Genomic DNA, 20,914 nt, shown 5'->3' with positions numbered 1-20,914 from the left:
ATATAATATATAACACCATATTTTCCATTTTTTAAAAAAAAGAATTATTTTTTTTTAAGATGACAATTTTTTTTTTTTATTAAATAAAATATAAATAAAAATATTAACATTTTTCTCTTTATTCAAAATTTCTCCATCGGAATCATAAACTCCTGAAAAAAAATAAAACATATCTCTTTTTTATCATAGCAATTACACATAAAAAAAGAAAATGAATCAATTTCTTTTTTTAATGAACATTTTGTATATGTATTTTTAATATTCGCATTTAGATTCATACATTTTTCCCCAATATTTGTCATGAACAAATAAAAATAATTTTACTTTGTTTATCTATACACCATTTTTAGACCAATATATGAACTACTAAGTATTCAAAAAAAATTAACATTACTACTTATTAATTATTATACTATAAAAATATTGAGGCAATCAATTAATAAATCATAACCTAATTTAATTATAAATAAGAAAATTATGAATTTAGCTCATCTTACTTTAATAAAAAAGAATATATTTCACTAAATTTTTTAAAATAATATCAAAATTTGTTTTACAGATCATTTTACATATATTCATTTTTTACAAATTATGTTTATTTGAAATTTTATTAAAGTGATTGCTTACACTATCAAAATTTTATTGTTTCAATATTTTCATTTTAAAAAAAAAAAAACAATTTATTTTAATTTTTTATATTTTCAATTTCTTATAAAACTTTCCTAAAATGACTAGGAAAACATTGGAAAAGAATATAAAAACATCGTGTATTTTTACTATAAGATATTTGTATTAACTAAATATATAATAGCTTTTTAAAAATGGAAATTTTTAAAATTAAATAAATAAAACTAATAACAATTTTTTATTTTTACTATTTCATTTTACTTATAAGATTTAAATAAAATTATAACTTTAATGAAAACTTTGTTATATATTTTATATAAAAATATAACAATAATTTTATTTTATATTCTGAATATGATTTTTGTTTATTTACGAAAGCATAATAAAATTTCATTTTAATTACGTATATGTATTGTCTCTTTAAATAAAATAAAAAAGGAAAGAATATATATGCAGAGTAACATTCTAATGATATATTACGATTAATTATTTTATATTATAATATCACATTTACATATTTTCAAACTTAAGATTTAATATGATTATATTCTAAAGAAACAATTATGATGCCTTTTTGTTGGTAATTACTAATAAGTATTACATTAAATAGTATTTTTATCTATTTAATGAGGTTTATTATAAATATTTAAATATAAATAAATTTAACAAAAATTATGTTGTTATTATTTTTATAAATACCTTACATTTTTAGTATGTTTTCTTTAATTATATTTCATAAATTGTCTCTTTTTTAAACTTCATTTTAATACTATTTATTATTAACTTGAACCATATAATTTTCATATGAGGAACATATTTTTATTTTAACACTTCTCTTATTATTTGCGAATAAATTTAATTTAAAAAAATTTATAACTTTTATCTATTTAATTTATACTAATAATTAAAACATAAAATGTGAAAACTTTTGTTTTATTAAAAATGAAAACATGAAAATCAATATTGATAAAGTAAAGAATCAAAAAAAAAATATCGAAGTAAGTAAGAATCGAAATGTCGAATTTTTATAAACAAAAGTTATAACAACTTCAAAAAAAATTAATTCTTAGATTATTTTTCTCCCCAAAATTTTTTTTCTTTCAAGATAACTTAAATTTTTTCAAAACAATTTAGGAACTATTATTTAAAAATATAGATAAAAAATTTTGTGATACATCAATTAAATAATTAAAACAATATAAATGCATGCTCTTAATATAAAATTATCCATTTAGTATTAAAGAACATTTCATCGCAACTATATAATTATATAAAAATAAATTTGAAAAAAATAAAGAGAAAAAGAAAAGAAGTATCAATACTTTTAAAAAATATTTACGTTCAACTTTTTCATAAGCTTTTTTACCTTCCTTTTACTTATGTAAAAAGAAAAATTTTAAGAAAATAGAAATATATAATTAGAAAAAGAGTGAATATTTAGAAAATGAATTAATTAAAATATATTAAGATTTTTAATTTCACCACAAATATTTATTAAAAATGACTCATAATATAATTTCATAGAAGGAGCAAAGTGAAAACATAAAATATTAATATATGTCCACATAAAAAATATTAGTATCAGAATATTTTAGTATCCTTTATTTTGAAAAAAACAGAATTAAATATTTTTTCTATATAAATTCATAAAAAATATATTTTAAATTATATAAATTCATTACATTAAATTTTCTGTTTTTTTTTTTTTTTTTTTAATATTATATATTAATTTTACGTAAATATAACGACATCATCATAAATTATATTAAAAAATAGTTTAACGTTATTATATAAGAAAAAAAAAATTTATTTTACACAGAAATATAAATAAATATGAATTCTACAAATAACTTAAGTGGTACACAAACTTCTAACGGTACTAATAATCCAATTACAAATGATGATATTAACTCTTTAATATCTATGCTTCCTATTAATCTAGATGAAAATAGTATAATATTTTTTTTTGCTGCTTTATTTATTTTTATTTTTTTCCTTCTAATATACTATTGCTCCATTAATGTAAGTTAAAAAAAATATGGAAATTCTTATATATTTCTTCTATAATTTTATTTAATTCTTTATATAATCCCAAATTCTATCAATTTAAAAAATAAAATGCATATATATAATTATTTTTAATATATTATTTAGGGATTGCTAAAACCGTTCTGTAAAAAATGTTTAGTATGTGAGTTCGAAGGAGACGATACATTAGAGCTTTTGAGATTCGATGGGCTCGATGATCATGAAGAAAACTCAACAGACAATGAAAATAATTATGCTGAAACTAATATAGATGACATAATGGTACCAGCGGTTTGCGAAAATTTGAGAGAAAATGAATTTGAAGCGTAAAATTATTTTAAAGAAAATTTCAAAATAATAATATTTTATGAACTTTTTTTAATAAAAAATTAAATGTATGTTTTATAACTTAATTTATATTTGATATTTTTTCATTTGTATAATTTTAAAAGAATTCTTATTTTAATATTAAAAAAAATATAAGTCTTTATTAAGTTATACATTAGTAAGTTAATAATACTCTTGCAAATAAAAAAAAAAAAAAAATTATAATATTTTTCTAATGCAATTATTCAATTGAACGAGATAATCATTTCAGTGAAAAAAAAAAAATATTTAAATAAATATAGTAAAATTTCATAAATAAAAACATTATATAATGTTTTTATTTTTCATAGTACAAGGATTCTTCCATAATAAAACGAATTATTCATTCAAAAAAAATATATATTTAATTTCATAATTTTAGGAACCTTATTTACTACCTAGTATTAAAATAAATATTGATTTTATAAACGTGTATGTACTAATCTTTTTGCATAAATCATAATATCATTTGCCTAAAACAAAAAAAAATTTTGTTTCGCTTCTTATAAAAAATTAACTGGAGGTTAAGTGAATTTATGTAAGTCAATATTCTAGCTGTAAGTTTTATGTACTAATTTATGGTGAAAATAAAATATAATATCATTTATTATTTGCTTGTTCAATAACTTTGCTAGTAGTGTTTTATTAACTGAGTGTTCGGTGACTTTACTATAGTAATGAACAAATCAATTAATAAAGAGCATGTAGAGGTGTCTCTATGATTTTGTTGTATTTATATATATTTTTATATGCTTTGAACAAGTAATTCTTTATTATGTGTTCTACTTCGTTCAGCATTCTTTACTTTCAATAGGTATTTGTTTACTTTAATAAAAATCCTTATTTTTATTAAAAATTTAAATCCTTATTGAACATTAATTATTAATTAATTGTAAATTAATAGTTTATTTGTTATGTTACATTCATCAATTAATATATATTGCCGTTGAATTAACAAACATAAATAATTAGTAAAAATGCAAATAAATTATATGAATATTAATTACGTGAAAATTTTATTGTCATATGTATAAAATTTTCTCTCACAAATTAAAAATATAAATATTATGCAAATTAAACTCTTTTATAAAAACATTATTATCTTTTGTAAAAAAAATCTCTCTCTCAATAAAAAAATATCTTTCCCAAAAAAAATAAATTAATAATTCTTTTTTTTTTTTTTTTTTTTTTTTTAGTTAGCACAACTAATTACGTATTCTCCACATAGCTAGTCCTTTTTATAGCCAAAAATGTTAATGAAGCCTTTTATTAACCAAGTAGCAAGTAAACAAAATAAAGAGAATGTAGAGTAAACTATATTTAATTTATTTTTAATTTAATTAAAATTTTAATTTAAAAATAATTATTTTTGTTAAAAGCAAATAATACTTAATTATTTTATTATTTTTTGAAGTTAATTTGCATAACACTTCGAAATGTAATTTCCTTTAAATTTTAACTAAAAAAAATACACCCTTCATACTAATTCATACATCATACAAAAAAAAAAAATTCTTTTTTTTTTTTTTAATAATAAGAAAAAAAATGTTATCATAACATTTTTCTTTTTAAGTCAGCATCATAAGCCAAAAAAAAAGATACATATATGACATTTTTTTTAGTGTATCTATTTATGATTAAATATTATCCTTGTAATTCAACATGTACAAAATAAAATACTATTATTCTGTTTAATAATCTAATGGTTAGTAAAAGACACTATTATCCTTTTTGAGAACAAAAAGAAATAGCTGTATGGAAAATAAATAGTTAGCCATGCAAAAGCTATATATAAAAAAAAAAAAAAAGTTAATTTTTTTTTGTTTTTTTTTTTTTGTAATTGAAAATACTTAAATGATATTTTTATTTTTCTTAAAAATTATTTAATAGTCGAAAAATAAGGAAATGATGGTTGACTAAAAAGTTTCTTGCAGCATATTTTGTTTAAAATTAATATAAGAAAATATCATATTAACAATAATAAAATTTTTGCATTTTACAGTATTTATATAATTTATTGTGTTTAAATTAATTATTTATTTTTGTTAATTTGAAAGAAATGGATTTGCATTGATAAACATTATTAATAACATTATAAATAAAATATATGTGATTAAAATCAATAATTAATGAGGATTTAAATTTTTAATAAAAATATAAGATTTTTATTAAAGTAAATGAATTCCTCCTAAAAAAAAAAAAATAAATACTCAATGAATTATATCATATATATAAAACAGTTTATTGATTTATAGCATTGAACTTATACGAAAATTAATTAAATTAATATAAGCAACTATATATCTTCTTTATTAATTTTGTTTGTTCATTTCTCCAGAAAATTCTTTTAATAAGTAACTAATAAATCGTCTACACATTATCCAAAAGACATCTCTAATATTAAATATAGACCACCCTGTATTCTTTTTAACACTTTTGTATGACTTCAAAAAATTCTAATAATCCTATTAACTACATCATTACAAACAATTTTTAATATTTATTGTAAGTTATAAATAATGTACATAAAAATGTAGCTTTTTATACCATACTTTTACATAAGTATTATACTATATATTTTTTATGTACTTGAAATATTATTGATTCATTTATAGAGCATCCAAATAATTTTATACCATATTGAATAACCATGTTAGTAAATAACACGTAGGATAACTTTTAATTGTCTTTTCTATTATAAAAAACTTTATTATAAATAATATATAATTATACTATATAATATAATGAAAACAGTATAATAAATATGAAATTTACATTTCTTTCGTTAAGATTACATTAACTTGATATTTTATTATTTTTAATATGTTAACTAATTTATAAATAACTTAACTAGTTTAATATAAATTAAAACTTATTTTTACTAAAACTTAAATATTCAGTATCTATAAACACCTAATGATATAATATACATATATATATATATTATTTTTTATAAAAGTATGTCTTGTAAGTATTAAATGTTATGTATATTTTTATAACCAATTATTTAATAATTTTCTGATAAAAATTTTATCATTATCCTCTTTATATATATAAATAAATAAAGAACTGCTCTCCAAAAAAAAAAATGATCAAAGAAAATTATAATTAATTTTTTTTGAATACATTATATTAAATATTTTAGATATATAACTGATTTATTAACTGGATGTTCGGTGACTTTACTAGAGTACTGAGCAAACCAATTAATAAAGAGCATGTAGAGGTGTCTATACGATTTTGTTGTATTTATATATATTTTTATATGCTTTGAACAAGTAATTCTTTATTATGTGTTCTACTTCGTTCAGCATTCTTTACTTTCAATAGGCATTTGTTTACTTTAATAAAAATCCTTATTTTTATTAAAAATTTAAATCCTTATTGAACATTAATTATTAATTAATTGTAAATTAATAGTTTATTTGTTATGTTACATTCATCAATTAATATATATTGCCGTTGAATTAACAAACATAAATAATTAGTAAAAATGCAAATAAATTATATGAATATTAATTACGTGAAAATTTTATTGTCATATGTATAAAATCTTCTCTCATAAATTCAAAATATAAATATTATGCAAATTAAACTCTTTTATAAAAACATTATTATCTTTTGTAAAAAAAAATTTCTCTCTCAATGAAAATCTCTATTCCTTTCAAAAAAAAATAATTAAATCTTTTTTATTATTATTTTTTTTTTTTTATATCTTTATCTTTTTCGAAATAAACATATCTCAAAAAAAAATTCCAATAATTTTTTTTTTTTTTTTTTTAGTTAGCACAATTAGCTACGTATTCTCCACATAGCTAGTCTTTTTTATAGCCAAAAAGGTTAATGAAGCCTTTTATTAACCAATAACTAACTTTAAGCTGTGTTTTATTTTATCCTATTACAGAAAAAAAGTCAATAATATTTTTTATTGACCTATTACACATGCAAAAATTATATCAATAAATATTTTTTTCCTATTTCGCTACCATTGAAACTATAATTTTTATTTAAAAAAAAAGTATTATTATTTTTATTTTGGCTTCAATATTAGAACCGGAATTTAATTCTGCATTTAAGCTAAAAGAAAAATCAGTATTTTAAAAAACAAAAATATCATCCTAATATTTTTTTACATCAAAATAATCTCTTTTTGAAAACAAATTTAATAAAATTCAGATACAAATAAAACATATATATTTTCATTAATGAAAATATTTTTCAAAATAAATAAAAAAACAATTTGTATGTTAAATTTAAATAATCATTACTTTTTTTTATAATATAAATTTTATCTTTCTTCATTCTCTAATTAATATGACAATATATTATATTTAAAAATTAATATTTCATTTAAATATACACATAATGAATTAATTGATGTACTAAATACTTTTGTTGTATCTTGAAATATTCGAATTAGTGAAAAACATGTAGGGATTCCTATTTATTTAATTAATTAATTAATTACTAATTATTTCAAATAATATTTGCTTCCTTTTTAAGGATGTTAATTTGAAGCAAGGATTTATTTTACATTTGAATAAGTCATTTTATGAGATTTAAATAATTTTTCATTGATTTATTATTTAGTTTTAATCTTATTATTTGTCTTTTATTTAACATCATCACAACATATAAATTATTATCTTTTACTCTACTTTATATTAATCCTAAAAAAATATATATATTATGGATGTACATATGCATAAAAACATATTTTCTTTTCTAGGGTAAACACAAAGACATATAGTAGAGTATATATATTTCAGTGTAAAGATTTTTAAATTTATGCACTTTATTATAGACATTTTAATGTATGCTTTTTCCTCAAGTATTTTATAAGCAAAATTAAATTTTTGTAACATTCTAATTCTTCTTAATACAAATATGGTTATGTTAATAAAACTATTTATTGTCCATTTCTCAAAAAATTCTGTCATATATTGAACAATAATATTAATAAATAACATATAAAGTAAAATATACTAATTTTATTCATTATAAAGTTAATTATTATGGATAATTTACAATCCTTATATAATTTTTGTTTTGATTTATTAACTTTCCATTCAATAACTTTGCTGGATTATTGAACATGTTAATAAAGAGCATGTTGAGTTACCTCTACTAATTTAATGAGTTAGTATTTAATTTAATGCTATAAACTAGTACACTGCATTTATATATTTTACTTCATTGAAAATCTATTATTTTTGTAAGTCATTTATTTACTTTAATAAAAGCCACGTATCTTTATTAAGAACTTAAATCTTCATTAATTACAAATTTTTAACTATGTATATATTATTTATAATGTTATAAGTAATATTTAGTAATTCCAATACATTGCTATCAAATTAACAAATATAAATAATTAACAAAATACAAAATAAATTATACAAATACTACAAAACATTAAAACATTATTATCATTTATGTAAAATTTCCTTATATAAGTATATACAAAAAAAAACCATACAAGAAAATTTTTGTCAACAACTCTTCTTTTTTGTAATTTTAGAACAATTGAATCATTTAAAAAAAAAAAAAAAAAAACATATCTTTTTATACATTTAAGATTTACAAAAAGAAAAAAAAAATTAGCAATTTTTTTTTTTTATCTAACAATAGTATTGTTATTTATTTTCCATATTGCTATTAATTTTAATTAGCAAAAAGGTTAATAATACCTTTTATTAACCATCTATATAGCACAAACTAAATTTATTTTATATTAAATTTAAAATAACTTAATTTTATGTTAAATGTTTTATTTATTGTTAATAGGTTAATATTTTATAACAACTCTTATATAGTTGGTTAATAAAAGGCTTCATTAACCTTTTTGGTTATAAAAAGGACTAGCTACATGAAGAATACGTAGTTTGTTGTGCTAACGAAAAAAAAAAAAAAAAAAAAAAAAAAAACAACTTAAAAACACATTACAAAATTTTTCATTTTTTAATAACAATGATACCTTTTTATTATATAAAAAAAAAATAACAAAAATAAAAATTCTTTAAAAGATATATCAAATGTATATATGTCACTTTATTATTTCAGTGTCATTATGTATTATGTACTTAATCTAATTATATATTTTATCTAAATTATTCAAATATAATATGGATGAAAAAAAAAAAAAAAAAAAAACTATTTATTAAATACTGTGAAATCATTAGACAGATAAAATCTTATAATTCTCTAAATAATTAAAGTCATATAATTAAGGAATAATACTAAATAAAATGATCTGTTTAAATTAAAAAAAAAATTATTACTAATTATTAATAAAATTACACTAAAGCTTTTTTTTATTTATAAATATAAACTAAAGAATACTATTTTAAAAGTCATATTGTATTTTTATTATATATTTTTTTTGTGTTCATACTTTTTAGGATTACTATATTAATTTTTAATTATATTTTTTATGTAAAGAATTATTCTTTACAATTATAAATTAATTTTATAAGGAAACAACATTCACATAAAAAGAGTTATTTACTTAAAATTTTATAAAAATCATTATTGTAATGAAATTCTTTAATTATACCAAATAAATTAAGAAACTTTTCCATTATGTGATTACTTAACGTTTAAATTATTCATATTAAAATATTATATCCACCAAAAAATATAAATATTTAAAGAACCTTATAAGATTTCATCAAAATAAAAAATAAAAACAAAAGATAAAATATATTAAAAATCAAAGAAAATATTACTTTTAAAATGAATTATATAATTCAAATTAATATGTATAAAATTACTCCATAATTCTTTTATTATTACTTCTAAAATATGAAACTAACCCTTTTCTTTTATATCTTTGTATAAAACATAGAAATCAAAGTGCAAATATCTATTTTTGAAAATATAACTAATAATTTTTAGATTTTAATAGAAGAATAAAAATAAAAAGAATACCTGATATATGTAATATATATTTTTATATTTATTATATATAGGTATTGAAAAAGTAAAAACAACAATATCATTTATAAATAAATATATATATGTTTATATATATTTCACTATTGTGTTTTACAATATATATAAGAAAGGAATTATTTAATAATTCCATAGATTTTCATATATATATATATATATATATATATAAAATATTCTTGTAAATTAAAAAAATTTGTTTATAGAAAAATCGATATGATAATTTTATTATATTTAAAAATATCAAGGTAATTTTCATAAAAAAAAAATGTGTTTTCACACCTTACGAAAATAATATATTATAATTAAATATTTATATAAGAATTAAAAATAATTATTATTTTATTATAAAAAAAAAAAAAAAAAAAAAAATAGTAAAATTATATTTTATTATTTAAAGTCTTATAGTAAAATGTTAATAAATAAAAAATTTAACTTTTTATATTATCCTTTATCTTTAAAATACATAGATAACAAATTTTATAAAAAAGGTTTAAATTGTTACATTTGTATTTAAAATATTAAAAAAAATGATTCATGTATTATTTAATATTATTAATTTAATAATCAAAAAGTAAAAATAGAAATTCTTCGTAATCTAATTATAAAAAAGAAAAATATATAATGAGAAAAATATTAAAATGAAAATAACTTAGCATAATTGTAAATGATAATGATAAAGCTATTTTTAAATCAAAAAGACATTTATAGTTTTTATTAAAAAATATTCAATAAAAAATTAAAAGATAAGAATAATAGCAATAATATCAACCCTAATAAAAAATGTAATAAAAAAAATAAAAAGTATTATTTTTTATTTTCTATATTTTATTACTGAAAATTAACAAAAGACAATTTTTCTTAATAAATTTAATTAAAACTCATAAAAATTTTTAAGGAAAAAAAGGTATATATAATTAATATTAAAAAAAAAATCTCTCATATAGTAGCATATATGAAATCTTCAATATATATATAATCATGTTTAATATTTAATAGACAAAAAATTTTACATTAAATATATAATACATGAGCTATTTAAGAAAGCTATTATCTTAATGGGGGAAAAAAAAAATATATGTAATATATATATATATATATATATATATATTTCTGTAAATAACAATGAAAAAAGACTTAAAGTTTATATAAAATTTTTTTTTTTTTCAACTTATAAAAAATATAATTTAAATTGTTTTTATTCCTTTTAAAAGAACAAATTAATTTTACATAATTTTTTTTTTAAAATATCGATTATTAAATGATTATCTTATAACTGAAAAAATCAAAAAAAAAAAAAAATTAAAAGGATATGTTTTAATATTTAGATGCTTGTATTTAAAAAAGAGATTTTAATTAAAAGGAAAACTATTAATATTTTATAAATTCTACAATTGTATTAAAATTTGTAAGATATAAAGAATTTTCTATTATTTACCAATTTTTTTTTTTTTATTTCAACAAACATTATTCGATATTAATCACATTTTTATTTGAATTTTCTCTTGCGTGTATTTTTTTTTTTTTTTTTTTTAACACATATCTTTAAATATTTTGTGTTTTTTTAAACAAGTTTATACTCTTAAGCATATTTTCAATTTTTTTTTTTTTTTTTTTTTTTTTACAAAATAAATATATATATAAGAGTTTTTTTTTTAATTTTATACATGTATAAATGTGAAATTTCTTTTAAATATGAATATCTAAGTATATCTTTTTAACTAATTGAGTGTATTAATATATATATATATTTAATATACATTTTTTTGCTTAAAAGATACTTCTATATACTTATTTATATTTTTCATTTTTCTTTTTTTCTTCTTATTATTAAATCTTAACACATATTTATACATCTTTTTTAAGTGTATTTATTTTAACTTAATAAATGAGTTCAAAGGGGAAAAAATCGTTAAATGATGATAATAATGAATATGGAAGGAAAAAAAAGCGCCTAAAAAAGCTAGCAAATGATTTATTTGATGATGATGATGATGATAATGACTATGAAGAAAAAGAAAAATCATATAGTAATGATAATGTTAAAATAAAGGATAATAATAATAATAATAAAGGAGATAATTTAGATGGAAGAAAATCATTAAATAAAAATAGTTATGATATAAAATCATATTTTAAGCCCATTTCAAAAAAAGTAGAAGAAAAAAGTTCCATAAAAAAATCAAATACTAACGATAATAAAGTTGCTGTGAAAAATGTAAATGATTATTTTAACTTACTACAAAAAAGTAATACAAACATAAAAAGTGAAGATACAAATTCTAATGTAAAAAGAGAAAGGGATGAAAATGATATAATAGAAGAAAATGAAAATAAAAAAGAATATACGTCACCAGGAAAAAATAAAACAAAAACCGAAAACAATGAAAACATCCTAAATTTTGATTATTTACCTTTTAATAATCAAAAATTTGTATTAACAGGAGTATTTAAAAAATTTTCAAGAGATGAATTACAAAATAAAATAAAAGAACACGGTGGTAGTGTAATGTCAGCAGTATCAACAAAAACGCATTATCTAATTCATGGAGAATACCTAGAAGATGGTAGACTGTATAATGAAGGAAGAAAGTATTTAAAAGCATTTGAATTACAACAACAAAAAAAATCAAATATTAAAATATTAAATGAAGAAGAATTTTTAAAATTGCTTCCAGAAGAAAAAAATGATGTGCAAAATTCAACGTTTAATGAAACCAGAATGCAAGAAACTATAAAAAATGAAGGAAGTGATATATCAAGTCAAAAATTTACAGATACTAATTATAATAAAAACAACAATGACATTGATAACAATGAAATGAATGATGAGAAAATACTTAATCAGTTATGGGTTGAAAAATACAAACCTAAAAATATAAATGAGTTAGTAGGAAATAATCAAAATGTTATAAAATTACAAAACTGGTTAGCTAACTGGGAAGATGTGTGTATAAGGGGAATCAAAAGGGAAGTAAAAAAAACCTTTCGAGGTGTATTTGAAAATGTAAATGCTCGATGTGCTTTGTTAAGTGGTCCTGCAGGAATTGGAAAAACAACTACAGCGAAAATTGTATCTGAACAATCTGGTTATAATGTTATTGAATTTAATGCTTCAGATGACAGGAACAAAGCAGCTGTTGAAAAAATTAGTGAAATGGCAACAGGAGGTTATTCCATAACATCAATAAAGAATCGCAAATTAACAAAAACATGTATTATTATGGATGAAGTAGATGGTATGTCAAGTGGTGATAAAGGTGGTAGCACAGCTATTTTAAAATTAATAGAAAAAACAAAATGCCCCATTATATGTATATGTAATGATAGGCAAAACAACAAAATGAGAACTTTAGCTAACAAGTGTTATGATTTAAAATTTACTTTACCTCAAAAAAATAGCGTCGTAAAAAGATTGTTAGAAATATGCAATAAAGAAAAAATTGTGATGGAACCAAATGCCCTGGAATTATTATGGGAAAGCACTCATGGAGATATGAGACAAATGCTAAATACTCTACAACTTTTATCAAAAACTTATACAAGAATTCAATTTTTAGATTTAAAAAAAGAACTTAATAATTCTAATAAAAATGTACAATCATTAGCTAATCCATTTGAAATAACACTTAAACTTTTAAATTTTCATGAATCATCAAAATTAAAAATAAGAGAAATAATGGACCTATTTTTTGTTGATTATGAATTAATCCCATATTTTATTAGTGAAAATTATACTAATGTTTTTAATGACAATGATAAATCAGCTGACTCTTTTAAAAAATGGAACGGATATTCTCAAATAGCTTATGATTTATCTTTAGCTGATAAAATAAAATATAATATGAAAAGTACAATGGATTTTTCTTTATTACCTCATTTTTGTATTTTATCTTGTGTTTGTCCAGTTATGCGAATAAGACTACTAAAATATTTCATGTCAGGAAGAGTTAACTTTCCTTCAGCGTTTGGAAAAATTTCAACTTTTAATAAAAACAAAAGATTACTCAATGAATTATGTTTTAATTTATCTTACAAACTTAATGTATGCCCAAAATATATGGTTACCTCTGGATTTTTAAATTATATATACTTTAAAATTATGACTATGTTACTTAAAAATAATACAAATGAAACAATAAAATTTATGGAAGATTATAATATTACAAGAGAAATGATAACTGAACATTTACCTTCTCTAAGATTACCAAATCAAGAAAACTTATATGACAAACTTGATTCAAAAGTAAAGTCTTCATTTACCCGGTTATATAATGCTTCTCATGTTATTAAAAATGATCCTAATTCTATAAGAAAAAGCTTTAAATTAAATGAAAAAAGTAATATATTTAGAATTAATGAATATGAATCAGATGAAGACAATGATAACTTAAGTGACACAAAAGAAGAAAAAGACAATGATTTATTAATTAAAAGTAATATAGATAAAAAGGGTACTATGAAAATTAAATCTACCACTAAACCTAAAGCTGTTAATAAAAATATAAAAAAAAAAAAATAGAAATATAATCAATACATTATATATATATATATGTACGTATGTATTTGCATGTCATTATAAATTTTTATGTTAATTATATTTCCATTTGTATCTATTTTATTTTATCTTTTCATAAATAAATTATTACGTAAATATATATATATATATATATATATATATATATATATATATATATATATATATATATATTCTCTTAAAGTTAATTTATACACCTGTTTTTAAAAATCTCCAAAAATAGTTATTTTTTTTCATGATACTTTTCTGATGAATTTATTTTTTTTAAATTCATGTTTAATTTGAAATATTAATTTTATATTTTTATATTGCATTTCTTAATAGTAAAATTTTTTATTTTTATTTTATTTTATTTTTTTTTTTTCCAGTATTATTTTATTACATACTTCTGAAATATATAATTTCTATAAGATGCTGAAATATTAGAAAAATGTAAAAAATATATTGAAAAATATATAAAATTTTTAAATATATTACATTTCTTTTTAAATCTTCAACATTTTATTTATTTTTTTTTTTAAATTGAGATAGTAATATTGTTTATGGCTTTTTTTTTTTTTTTAATAAATATACATTTTATATATCTTCATTTTTCCATCCTTATCTTGTATTGTCCTTTTTATTTTAAAACATGAATTAGATTAATATAAAAAATTTTGGATAGAAATTATTAAAAATATAAATTTTTATTATTATATTATAACACTTATAAAAATTTGCTACTTAATTTCTTTTTATGACATATGTATAGGATTAAACATAAAAAAAAAAAAAAAAAAATTTTTTTTATTTTTAAAAATTAACAAGTAAATTAAATATTAAAGAAAAAAGAATTTTCACTATTTTATCGGATATAAAATTATAACTTGAATTTTGTTACTATTTAAACAATAACCTACATTAAAAATTGAAGAATATATGGATGTAAACTAAAATTCCATTACAGTTTAAAATGTAACATACATTATATAAAAAATATATACAAATTTACATAAATAATGGATAATATAAATTGTTTTTGGCTAAGTTAATCTTATAAAGACAAGGTTATTAATTTTTTTTTTTCTTATTTTGTAAAAATCAATGTAATTAAATTCAATTTTTTCTGATATATATGTATATATACATAATTTATTTTTTATTTAAAAATGTTATAAATAATTTTTGTAAATATTTTTTCCTTTTTAATATCTAACGTAATTATATTCTTATATGTTTTTTAGTTATATGCTAACTTAATTCTTTCTAAATATTCCATATTTATAATTTCATTTTGAACATTATTTTTGTTTAATTTGATGCCAATGTGAGCTTTGTCCATCTGGATTTATATATTACATTCAATATGAACATATATTTGTTTTATTTTTCTTTTTTTTTTTTTAATTCTAGTTTTCATAAATTAATTACCTAAAAAAAATCGATGAAATTTTTATATTCTATTTTATTTTACTTTAATAAATTATTATGTTATTTTTTAATTATAACTTCATTTAAAAGTAACATTTTTTGTTTTGATCTAACTATAACTAAAAATAAAAGCAATGAGTATATTATAAGATTGAATAAATTAATTTCTATTAAAAAGAATATATCAAGAAGAAAATCAGAAAAATTTATAAAAGATGGTAATGTAAAATTAAATAATAAAATTATAACAGATCCAGGTAGGCACGTTGATATAACAAAGGATAGCTTAAAAATTTGTGAAAAAAAAATAAAGATTAAAAATATAAAAAGTTTAATAAATGAATACAAAAATAATTCATATAAATGGATTGTTCTACACAAACCAAAGGGATTGATATGTACTTCTAATGATGAAAAAAATAGAAAATCTATTTTTTCTATTTTTCCTAACGATTTGTTAGAAAAGTATCGTTTCGTGTCAGTAGGTTAGTGAATTAAAACTAAGAAATATACATATTTAATAGATGAAGAGTAATAAATTTTATTTATTAATTATATTATGTTCATATAAAATGTTTAAAGTAAAACATATATTGAAAGAAATTGTAAAAATAAAATTATGATTTTCATAACGACAATTATAGTAAAAAGAAAGAAAAAATAAGATGAATATTAATAGAAAAAAAAAAAAAAATAAAATAATAAATTACCATCTTAACAATAATAATTTTACAAAGAAATATATATATATATAGAAATTAAAAATATTCTTTTTCAATATATATATATATTATTTTATTTTGTTATTTTTTCTTTTTGTAGGAAGATTAGATAGAAATACTTCAGGTGTGTTACTACTAACAAATGAGTATGAATGGGTTAATAGATTGACACATCCAAAATATCAAAGAATAAGAACCTATAGAATACATATTGAAGGACCAGTTAAAATGAATGTCCTAAAAGAGTTAGCTAGTGGTATATATTTAGAAAATGACAGTAGTAAAAAAGAAAAGAAAAAAACCCAACCAGCTTTTATTGAAATAATTAGAGAAGAAAATTTAAAAATAAAAGATCAAATAAAAAAGATAAGTGTATTAAGTATCAGTGTTAAAGAAGGAAGGAATAGACAAATAAGAAAAATGTTTGAACAAATAAATCAACCAATAATAAAAATTAAAAGAACTGCTTTTGAAAATATAACATTAAAAAACATACATTTTCCTAAGCAATATAGAGAATTAAATCAAAGAGAAGTAACGAATTTAAAAATGAGAAAATTTTAGATAGAAAACTCAGATAAAGAATAAAATTCCTTTCCTTTTTTTATTTCAAATTTTAATTATTCTCATTACACTATTAATTATTGAAACATATTTTGTTTTCAATTTAATCTTATATAAATAGGAAAATTATGTACCCTTTTAATTAAATATATGTATTTAAACATACTGTTTTTTTCTTTTTTCTTTAAAAATTAAGAATTTTAATATAATATATATGATACTTAAAAAATTGATGATTTATAATATATTCCTCAAAAACAAAAAAAAACATTTATGACTTTTCAAGTTTGTAAAAATTTAATACGTATTTAATGTATAACTTTAACAAAATAAAATATGCACAAAATTAATTTTTTTTTTTTTTTTTTTTTTTTACAATTGATTATTTCAAAATTAATAAAAATTGATAAAAAAAAAAAAAAAAAAAGAAAAGATTTATCTAAATTTGATTTAAAGTGTTTCAATCACTCTTAATATGATTCTAATATGTAACTGTTATGCAATATTATATTCTAATAATTGCAACCTTAAAAAAAGGAGGAAAACTCATTCAAAAATTTTAGATTTCTGTATTATACTTAACATTTGAACGATAACTAAAAAAGAAGAAAAACAAAAAAAAAAAGTAAAAAATAAAGCTAACATATAGATTAAAAACAAAATAAAAAATATAAGTCAAATAAGATATAGGTAAAAAATTAAAATTGTTTTGTAACCTTTTTAAATATTAAATTAAATGTTATTTTTTAAATAAAGATGTAAAATAATTTATAAAAAAAATAATACTTTTTAAGAAAAACAACTAATGCATATATATATATTATTACCTGATCCAATAACAACAAAGATAAAGACAACTAAAAGTGTTGGGCCTACTGGGTGCTTTCTTCCTTTCTTTACTAAAGAAGGAGGAACTTTTCCTCTTTTTGATACATTACTATCAAAAGCCTCCACTTTTTGAGATATTTTTCTATTGCTTGGCATCTAAAAAAATTAATAAGAATAAAAACAGATCTTTTTTTTAGATGTAATTATGTTTTTATCATATAGTTTATGTTAATTTCATATTCAAAGATCTTTTAATATTTCTCAATTAATATTTAAAATATATGAAATCACACACACACATAAAGAAAAAAAAAAAAAAAAGGAAAAACAATTTCTCACTTTTTATTATTAAAATAAAGAAGACAATAAATAGTTCTAAATTTTTTTTTTAAAAGAATATTTGTGTATGCATATATGAAGTTCTAAAAATAAATATTTATTTGTATATAAAAAAAATATATAATGTATTTTGTTATAATTAAAATTTCAAGTTAAAATGTTAAAATTTTATTATTAGTGGTGCCAAACAATTTATAAAAAAAAAATATGATGTTTCAATTAAAAATATATATATATATATATTTATTTTTTACGCACATATAATTAATATTTATATTAAATTTTTTTTTTTTTTTTTTTTACCTTTAAAAATATAGTTTTTCAATATTATCTTTCGATTTCTTTAATTATTTTACAAAAATATTTTATTATTAAGATATTTTTATAAAAAATAATTTTTCCTTTCAGATTTTCTTTTATTTCTTTTTTTTTTTTTTTTTTTTTTTTAGTAAGGTATTTTTTCANTTTTTTTTTTTTTTTTTTTTTTTTTTTTTTTTTTTTCTTTAGTAAGGTATTTATTCAGATCTTTTTAAAAATTAATTTCTTTAAAACAAGTATTTTTCAATTTTTTTTTTTTTTTTTTTTTATTCTGCACATTCAAAATTTTTACATAATAATTTTTTTCTTGTTGTACGTATTGTTTCTTCTTAATTATACATTCTTTATTAATTTTTTTTTTACAAATATTTGTTATTTTAATGGTTATTTTAAAATGATATTTTAATAAATTATGTAAATGATATTGTTTTATTTTTTAACTAAATTATTTTATTATTTGATTTTAATAATATATATATATGCTTTATGAACTTATAGAAATATGCTAATATTTATATAAATATTTTGAAAATTTTGTGTTTCTATTTTATGTTATTATTTTTTATTTTTTTAAAGAACTTATATACGAATAATGCTCAAAATAAATTTATGAAGTGATATATTTGTTTGTTAAGTAGCTTTTTTTTTTTTTTTTTTTTTTTTTTTTTTTTTATTTTTACAAAAAGTATTAATTGGTAAATTAGGTAAAATATATATTGTAGAAAGTATATTAACTAATAGTATGTTTCTCCCTTTTTCTATAAAGTATGATACGCTATATATTTAAAAGCCAAAATTATAATACAATATATTTTCAATTTAAAAAATATAACTTTAATTCAACAAATTTTTTTAAGGAAATAAAATATTATTATTCTTCTAAAAAAAATGAAGAACAAAAAGAAAAATTAAGCAAAGAGGCAAATGAAAGAGATTATTTATGGAATATTTTAGCCTTCGATAGAAACATATCCTTTTTTTCAATTAGTTTTTATATACTTTTAGTTGCTACACTGTCATTACATTTCTACAACAATATGAATGAAAATAATAAACTAAATAAAGTTAATGAAGCAATAGAAAGAGAAAAGAAGATTTTAACTGAACTACAAAATAAAAGAAAAAATTCATAAAAAAAAAAAAAAGAAAAAAAAAAACTTTAAAAATTTAATTTTTTATTAATTTATATATGATATATTTTTGTAAATTTTTTATTCGTAGTTTTTTTTTTTTGGGTTTATATATATGTAAATTTCAACTTAATATTAAAACATTTATTCCTTACATAAAGTTTTATATTTTTATAATAAAAGTTTCATAAAAAAAATATATCTTTCATATTTTTTTCTCAATCATATTCTGGTGAAATATCAAATATATTTATAAAAAGAAAATTCTACACTATAGGTGTTATATGAAAAAAAAAAAAAAAAAAAAAAAAAAAAAAAACAACATAAATATAAAATGATCGTTTTTCATTTTTCTTTAGATAAAATTCAATTAAAATTTAAAAAATTTTCGTAAAATTATAATTGTGAATTAGGCCCTTTTTTTCTTCCTATACTATCTGAGAATCTTCTATTATATAATTGTCTTTTTTTTGCCCTACCAGTTAAAGGTTTTCTTTTATCTTGTTTAGGAACTTTAGGTGTTTGATTTTTAACTTTTCCTGCTCTTGCTAATGAACCGTGAACTTTTCCTACAATATAAAAACAAATTTTTTTTAATATATTAATATAAAAGAAATAAAAAAATCATTTAATTTTTATTAAGAAAAAAATAAAGCAACATATTATTTCATTATACAATATATTATGTATCAACAATAAAAGATAATTAAAATATATTGAAAATGTTAAAAAAAAAATATCACATACAAGTATAAAAAAAAAAAATAATATTAATTTAAGTAACTCTGTATATAAATACAATAAAAAAAAATATATATATATATGTTTATAATTATATATCAAAAATAAAATTTAATTTTTTATAAACTTACCCATTTTCTTTATATACTCCTATATTATATTATTTATTTGAAATATTTCTTTATAAAATGTTAAAAATTTATGTAAAATTAATTTCTCTAAAAAAGTTATATTTTTAAATCTTAAAAATAAAATTTCAACAATGTATCTTAACAATATAAAAAAAAAAAAAATTAAACATACATTTTTTTTCACTAATGTAAAAATTAAAATTTTATATTTTTTTTTTTTTT

At 17.3% G+C, this 20,914-nt stretch overlaps 6 protein-coding genes across 6 annotated transcripts, besides 4 other annotated features; 4 read left to right on the top strand and 2 right to left on the bottom strand.

Moving 5' to 3' along the window:
* Window positions 1-2,460: 2,460 nt before the first annotated feature.
* On the top strand, window positions 2,461-2,985 carry PGAL8A_00410400 (hypothetical protein; the record flags this gene model as incomplete). Its single annotated transcript, XM_028670469.1, has 2 exons — window positions 2,461-2,649; window positions 2,782-2,985. 2 exons carry the CDS (start codon window positions 2,461-2,463, stop codon window positions 2,983-2,985), a joined length of 393 nt encoding a protein of 130 aa, XP_028527218.1.
* A 674-nt stretch (window positions 2,986-3,659) lies between these two features.
* Window positions 3,660-4,075: a repeat region.
* Window positions 4,076-4,979: 904 nt separating this feature from the next.
* Window positions 4,980-5,389: a repeat region.
* Window positions 5,390-6,170: 781 nt separating this feature from the next.
* Window positions 6,171-6,884: a repeat region.
* A 1,186-nt stretch (window positions 6,885-8,070) lies between these two features.
* Window positions 8,071-8,477: a repeat region.
* Window positions 8,478-11,860: 3,383 nt separating this feature from the next.
* On the top strand, window positions 11,861-14,494 carry PGAL8A_00410300 (replication factor C subunit 1, putative; the record flags this gene model as incomplete). Its single annotated transcript, XM_028670468.1, has 1 exon — window positions 11,861-14,494. The coding sequence occupies one exon, from the start codon at window positions 11,861-11,863 to the stop codon at window positions 14,492-14,494; it is 2,634 nt and encodes an 877-aa protein (XP_028527217.1).
* A 1,438-nt stretch (window positions 14,495-15,932) lies between these two features.
* Window positions 15,933-17,205, top strand: PGAL8A_00410200 (pseudouridine synthase, putative; the record flags this gene model as incomplete). Its single annotated transcript, XM_028670467.1, has 2 exons — window positions 15,933-16,404; window positions 16,742-17,205. 2 exons carry the CDS (start codon window positions 15,933-15,935, stop codon window positions 17,203-17,205), a joined length of 936 nt encoding a protein of 311 aa, XP_028527216.1.
* A 546-nt stretch (window positions 17,206-17,751) lies between these two features.
* On the bottom strand, window positions 17,752-18,189 carry PGAL8A_00410100 (ribosome associated membrane protein RAMP4, putative; the record flags this gene model as incomplete). Its single annotated transcript, XM_028670465.1, has 2 exons — window positions 17,752-17,801; window positions 18,033-18,189. The coding sequence occupies 2 exons, from the start codon at window positions 18,187-18,189 to the stop codon at window positions 17,752-17,754; spliced, it is 207 nt and encodes a 68-aa protein (XP_028527215.1).
* A 1,268-nt stretch (window positions 18,190-19,457) lies between these two features.
* PGAL8A_00410000 (conserved protein, unknown function) lies at window positions 19,458-19,823 on the top strand (the record flags this gene model as incomplete). Its single annotated transcript, XM_028670464.1, has 1 exon — window positions 19,458-19,823. One exon carries the CDS (start codon window positions 19,458-19,460, stop codon window positions 19,821-19,823), a length of 366 nt encoding a protein of 121 aa, XP_028527214.1.
* Window positions 19,824-20,216: 393 nt separating this feature from the next.
* On the bottom strand, window positions 20,217-20,696 carry PGAL8A_00409900 (40S ribosomal protein S30, putative; the record flags this gene model as incomplete). The annotated part of the gene is made up of 2 exons (XM_028670463.1): window positions 20,217-20,389; window positions 20,693-20,696. The coding sequence occupies 2 exons, from the start codon at window positions 20,694-20,696 to the stop codon at window positions 20,217-20,219; spliced, it is 177 nt and encodes a 58-aa protein (XP_028527213.1).
* Window positions 20,697-20,914: the final 218 nt, after the last annotated feature.

Source organism: Plasmodium gallinaceum (genome assembly GCF_900005855.1).
Source record: "Plasmodium gallinaceum strain 8A genome assembly, contig: PGAL8A_v1_108, whole genome shotgun sequence".
NCBI classification, from domain to species: domain Eukaryota; phylum Apicomplexa; class Aconoidasida; order Haemosporida; family Plasmodiidae; genus Plasmodium; species Plasmodium gallinaceum.
This window is presented reverse-complemented; position numbering and strand designations above follow the sequence as displayed.